Source organism: Carex rostrata, chromosome 2, assembly GCF_964058835.1.
Source record: "Carex rostrata chromosome 2, lpCarRost1.2, whole genome shotgun sequence".
NCBI classification, from domain to species: domain Eukaryota; kingdom Viridiplantae; phylum Streptophyta; class Magnoliopsida; order Poales; family Cyperaceae; genus Carex; species Carex rostrata.
In genome coordinates, this window is record NC_135919.1 from 17,411,176 (window position 1) to 17,417,575 (window position 6,400).

Here is a 6,400-nt window from a genome sequence, read left to right on the forward strand (position 1 = left end):
GACGGTTACTCTTCTTCTCAGAATTCGGTTTCTCTCTCTAACCCTATTTCTTTATGCGTTTCTTGATGGAGAAGAATGCGACTCTTGGCAGGGAGAGAGAGGACCCAATCCTTTATATAACATTTAACTCTAAATCTGGTACGTCCATCATATACCAATTCAACGCTTAAGATTAATCACAGATCTAATGCTCTAATTATAGAACGATCTATTTATGACTTAATTAATCGGGTCACATTAAGATTAGAAACTGCATAACGTTAAAAGTAAATGAGCCATTTGCAGTTTCTAATAGCAGATTTCTAACATGTCGGCTCAATATTCGGGAAAAAAAAAATGTACGTGGATGAATATCGGCTCTATATTCAGGAGACAAAAAGGTTTGGTGCATACTTCAAAAGATTTGTTGAGACCGTGCTATATCGTCGTCAAGCATCCTTTTTGGACACGTTCCTCATTAAATTTCCCAAATATTTAGACCAAGATAATTGCTATGACCTTGTTCGCACATGTGTTAGCTATGCCATGAAGCACAATGCTCGAGTTTTCTCTATGACTGCTTCAATCCCCTCTGAACAATTGCTTGCATGCGTTTTCAATTGGGAATCCGTCGAGGAATTGTGCTTGCTAATCTGGCATCCTTACATGTCAGAAATAATACCACCGGTCGTCAATCTTCCCTGCATTAGAAGATTAAATCTTCAAAAAATTATATTTAATAGTGGAGGCATCTCCAGACTTCTGTCAGGATGTCCAAAACTAGAAATGCTATCATTGGAGGACTGCTTCGGAGAATTTTCATGCATCTTTAGTCAGAACCTAAAGTACTTGTTTCTCTGTAATTGCGGGTTGAAATTCCACCCGATAAAGAAAGCATGCGTATTACATCAACCCTCCAAGGGGACACAGTCCAGTCGAAAATTATTACGTTATCTGGTTCTGCGGTACAATTCATTTTGAAAATTCCAGGTGCATCTGCACTGAATAACCCTTCATCCTTTATGCAAAATTTCATCGGTCGTTTTAAGTTAGATGACCATCTTTGCTGCCTTTCTGGTGTGACAATGCTCAACTTATATAGAAAAAATTTTAAGGTACATGTGCATCTTGAATTTCAGCTTCTGTCAGTCATCTTGAATTTCAACTTATCTAAATGATGAAGTTTTGATGGGCACATATATAAATTTCTCTTTTTAGAATCTCGAAACCCAGAAACGGAAGCTAAGTAGATGATGCAAAGATTGCTTCAACCTTTTGTTTTCTTCAACCCTGTTCTTTAGTTTCTGTATGCTTCTTTGATATGACTTGGGATTTAAAATATAAAACTGAAAAGATAATATATAGACTCCAAAAAACGTCTAATCATTTATTTTTTAGTCAGAATTTGAAATGCGGACTTTCATAAATTTTAATAACATTTAAATTTTAAAAAAAAAATGGCAACTAGTAGGTGCAAAGTTTGTCAATTTTTTCTAGTTCAGAAGTATGGGTGGAGCCACGTGGGATAAGGGATGACACGTGCCACACTTTGAGCCAATATATATATTTTTTTTCAAAAAAATTATAAAAATATATTTTTTTTTCAAAAAAATTATAAAAATATATTCTTTTTTCAAAAAAATTATAAAAATATATATTTTTTTCAAAAAAATTATAAAAATATATTTCTACTTCAAATAACTATAAAATTATTACGAACAAGGTCTTGATAGCTGTTCCGTTATTAAAAAAAAGAATTATAAATGATGTTCCACTCTAAAATTCCGTTAGTTTGCATGGAAAGCTGTTTTTTTTTTTTTTTTTTTCCAAACAAGACGATTTATTGCAGAAAGCAATTTTCATATAAATCCAGAGATGTTTTTGTTTTGACGTGCTTTTTCATACAAAAGGTCAAAATAAGACAAACCAGATAAACAGGGAATATTAACCTGGCTTGCTTTTAAGAATCCTTATAGATACTGAAGAGCTTATTTTGTTATAAAATTAAATAATGTTGGAGTTTATGTTTTCTTTTAAAAAAATTGTAAACCAAATAAACATTAGTTGGTCTGGTGATGAGAATTTGAATGTCACTCAATCATATAATTTCTGTGTATTACAAATTGGAGTAAATTAATAAAATCATATAAAATCACGGCCTCTTAAGTCAATTTTGTAAAATCACTGAGATAACTAAGATGCAACATAGCCAAATTTTTAAGGTATGAGTGTCAAATTTGGATGGAAATCAATCATATAAAATTTCTGTACTACAAATGGGAGTCAATTTTATAGTACTCATAGTATTTTAATGTAAAATATATATAAAGTCATATATAATTAATAACAAAATTTTTGAAAATTAATGGGGGTCAATTGATTCCCACAACTTCTTACTGTATTCGTCTCTGGTACTAAATAGAGATGTCAATTTGTGTCGTGCCGCATTATTACTAAGTCAAGTCTTTATGTATTGTGACTAAAATTGCGGAGAATGATCTCGGCATGTTAGTCCCGTTGTAACTTGTTATTGTTATCATATTTAATTATTTTTTGGTTGGAATTTTAAGTTTGTTTAAGAAAGAAAAACATATATAAATGTAATTGTAAAATGTACAATACAGTAAGACAAATTTTATGTTGTTTTAGTTATATATAGTCATTTTTGTTTCACAACATGTTTCATGCCATTACGTATAATGATCATACCGGTACGTTGTGTCATTTTTTTTTTTCAGAAAGTGTTCCCGGTATGTAAATGATATATATACCGTATTGTGCTGTATCATAACTTCACGCAGTGATATAGTTTACACCTCCAATCTTAAATTCCTGGAATTTTTTTGACCGATTCCATTTGTAATATGTGGGCATGATATAAAACTTATAAAAAGGAATTGTTACATCAAAAATAAAAATAAAAAAAATAAAAAAATAAAGAGGAATTGTGAACTACTTTGCATAGAGATCTGACAGATCTCCTTTGCACCTTGATTTTGATTCTTGTTATAGGCTTCAAGGGCCCTATGGGCTAAGAGTTAACCGTGACTATCTTTTTAGAATAATTCACTGCCTCGTTGAGTCGTTGACATAGAGATCCTTCTTCCATTCCAAATGACTGTTTTACCTTTGCTTGACACAGAAAATTGCTCCAGTCATTGCTTCTTAATTAAATCACTGTTAAAACCAAACCCGGGGTTCTGTTATACTTCAGACTTAATAGGGAGCTTAATTAAATTATGTGTGGGTCGCATTTATCAATATAAAATTATAAATTGAATTCCATTATAAATTTTATTTCAACTTACAATATTTCGAAGATTTTATTTTAGAAGTTAAAAATGATTTTTTTTTTCCAAAAATTACATGAAAAACATCAACAGTACAGTTCCACCAGATACAGAATTTTGGGCTCACACTAATAACACGATTCTAGTGTTTTAATAACGCAATTCTAGTGTTTTTGAGACCGTAAACTCCATCATGATCACATTTTGTCTAAAAACTGCTGAAACCGGATTGGTACAATTCTAGTGCTTTTTCAGACCTTAAATACCATCATAACCACATATTTGTTCGAAAATTGTTGGAGTCGCACCATTAGTGCAATTCTATCTATTTTTCAAAGAAATATCAATTCAGGAATAATCCTTTTTCGAAAAAAAAATTGATTTTTTTAGTTTCTACAAAAATAATGTATTTAGGAAGAATACCCATTTTTCAACCACTGAAGATATCCAGACTCCAGGTTGAATAGGATGTGTAGCTACAATACTGTTTAACAAATTCTCTGTAGCAGCTTCTAGGGTCCATAGTAGTCACTCATTCCCTCATCCTCTGGGTGACAGTAGGAATCAGACCTGAACAGCCACTTGACCTGCTCTTCTCGAAGAACCTACATACAGATAATATTAATAGTCACTTGTATACCTTAAAGCAAAGAAAATTACATACATATGTGTTATCGCATTTAAATTGTATCTCTTCATCTCAAACAAAGGCAAGACACTTAAAAAGCAAGCCACAGTGAGGGCTTGTTCGATACATAATACCGGACAGCTCTCATATGATATCAAAAGCCTAACCTCCAATTAACCGACACTTGCCTGAAAACCAACTGAATAGTTTAACATATCGAAAACCAAGTACCAGACACGGCTTAAGTGTAATCCAACACGACCTCCTCCAATTCACCTTGAAACTCGCCTAGGTACCAACTCAAAAGTAACCCCACCCTCCTATTAAATCAATACATCGAATCTCGCATTACAGTCCTACCGAACATCAAAAAACACGCTCGCACAAGCACACATAATGAGACAGAGAGAACCTTCAAATCATCACGGAGAGCATGGTATGCATCTGAACTTAGAAGCTCATTTACACGATCAATTGAATCCATCAGCTGTTCTTCTATTTCTTCCTCCATTTCAACCCTCTATATAGGATAAACAACAGAGTCACAAATGAAATGTTAGTCAGTTGTTTGTTTCTCCTAATGAATTTGGTCGAACCTCTACATTAAGATAAAGTGGGGCGGGCATGAGGGGATTTTGCAAGAGAGAAACCCACTCAGTAATAGGGACCACCAACAACTATTTCAAGACCATCATACATATTGTAGAACACCAAAGTCAGGTAAGATTTTAGTTGGGTTGAGGCACAATTGCACAATTGGGGTAACATAATGGAGCTTTTCCCACATTCAGTGGCCAAATCAGGGAACCTGGTGACTCAGCATGCCAGCACCCATTTGAGGTGGACAGTACCATTAAGTTCTAGTCAAGTTCAAATCACGTTGACATCAGAAGTAATCTTGTTTATTCAAAACATAGTACCAGGTCCACATAGTCCACGTCTACGTTTACATAGTTCGCGTGTATGTTTACATAGTCCGTGTCTATGTTTACAGTCACACTTAGAGATCCTGTATGCTCTACAGCATCATTAGTAGCTTTCAGTTTCACATCCTGAGCAATTCCGTTCCGATGGATGTCTAATATTTCTACGTCAAATGGTGCAACGCTCTCTGCCTTGAGGGAATCCCCCTTTATGATCTGCGAGATTTTAAAAGAAACTGTAAATCAGATAAACTATGTATGTTAATACAGAGTGATAAAAAAAAATACAGCTAATAGTAGAAATCAAATCACCTCTCTTATTAGTTGGGAGAAATTATTGATTTCCTTTTTTGCTTTGTTGATGAACTTGTCATACTCCTCTCTATCAATTTCACATGGATCTTTTGTAATTGAAAGTTTCTCTGTCTTCCTGTTAATTAAGTTAACCTACTCGTCCAATTGCATGCTGCTACATGAACTTGCTTTGACTGCCGTTTGGATTTCCATCTGCGTGTGCCGCACACAAAGCAAGCATTACAACAAGAAATAAAAACATCATATTGCGACACCATTTGTTCTGGTGAATAGCACGTTGGAATGACTTTGCTAACTAACACAACTCCTCTAATCCTAACAAATTCTTAGAAAACAAATCCTAAGATAATTAGTTGGCATAGTTAGTTAGACAATATAATTAGTTGTAACAAGATTGTAACAGACTAGAACTCTTTGATTAGCTTTGTATTACTCTCCCTATATAAAGAGAGACAGTGAAGATTTTGATAAAGAGAAGAACTGAATTTTATTTCTTGAATCTTGTCTCTGTTACATGATTATCTCCTATATATAGAGAATGAATCCTATACATGATCTAATATAAACAGAGTACAAATCACATTTGACTTCCTAACAGTTTATGGTTAAGATGCTAACTAACTCTCTAACCGAATCACTAATCCTCTAATGCTCCAGTAGAGGCAGAACTGGATGAATCCAGTACGTTCTATTACTATATAAAGGGTATCCATGTACTGTACAATTCAATCAAGAAATAATAAAATTCTTGCATTCACTATCTTCTCTCTTCTGGTTTAAGAAAACAAAAATACAAAACAAATCCTAAGTTTATAAGTTAAAATCGCATACAATTTGCTGATAGTACACAACTCAAAGAAGGAACTGTCAGCTCTGAAATAAACAACCATATGCAAAGCAAAAAGAGGAAACCAATACAATATCGACGGAGCGAACTGGACCTAGTAATCAGATCAGTCAAGAAAAATACAAGAAATTACCGTCAATTCGTGCGGGATAGAAGCGTCGTCGGTGTAGAATCGGCACCGCAAAAAGAACGAAAAGGGTAGATCTAAATCAAGCGACGCAGAAAGAGGATCGATATGCCTGGTCTCAGAAATCGCGCTTCGAATAAAATGAGACGGGAGGAGAGAAGATTTATTTACCGAGGGTTGGGTTAGTGCTACAATCGGCGGAGCGGAGAGGAGATGTATGAAAATGGAAAATGGAAACTGGAAACTGGAATAGACAAACTACGGTAAGGTCTATATTTATATGCACATCAT

At 34.1% G+C, this 6,400-nt stretch overlaps 1 protein-coding gene across 1 annotated transcript; it reads right to left on the minus strand.

Moving 5' to 3' along the window:
• Nucleotides 1-2,844: 2,844 nt before the first annotated feature.
• Nucleotides 2,845-6,400, minus strand: LOC144548336 (uncharacterized). Its single transcript, XM_078297011.1, has 6 exons — nucleotides 6,396-6,400; nucleotides 6,116-6,353; nucleotides 4,818-5,036; nucleotides 4,310-4,417; nucleotides 3,693-3,874; nucleotides 2,845-3,156 (listed from the first exon to the last, which is right to left on the minus strand). The coding sequence occupies exons 1-5, from the start codon at nucleotides 6,398-6,400 to the stop codon at nucleotides 3,782-3,784; spliced, it is 663 nt and encodes a 220-aa protein (XP_078153137.1). The 3' UTR covers nucleotides 2,845-3,156; nucleotides 3,693-3,781.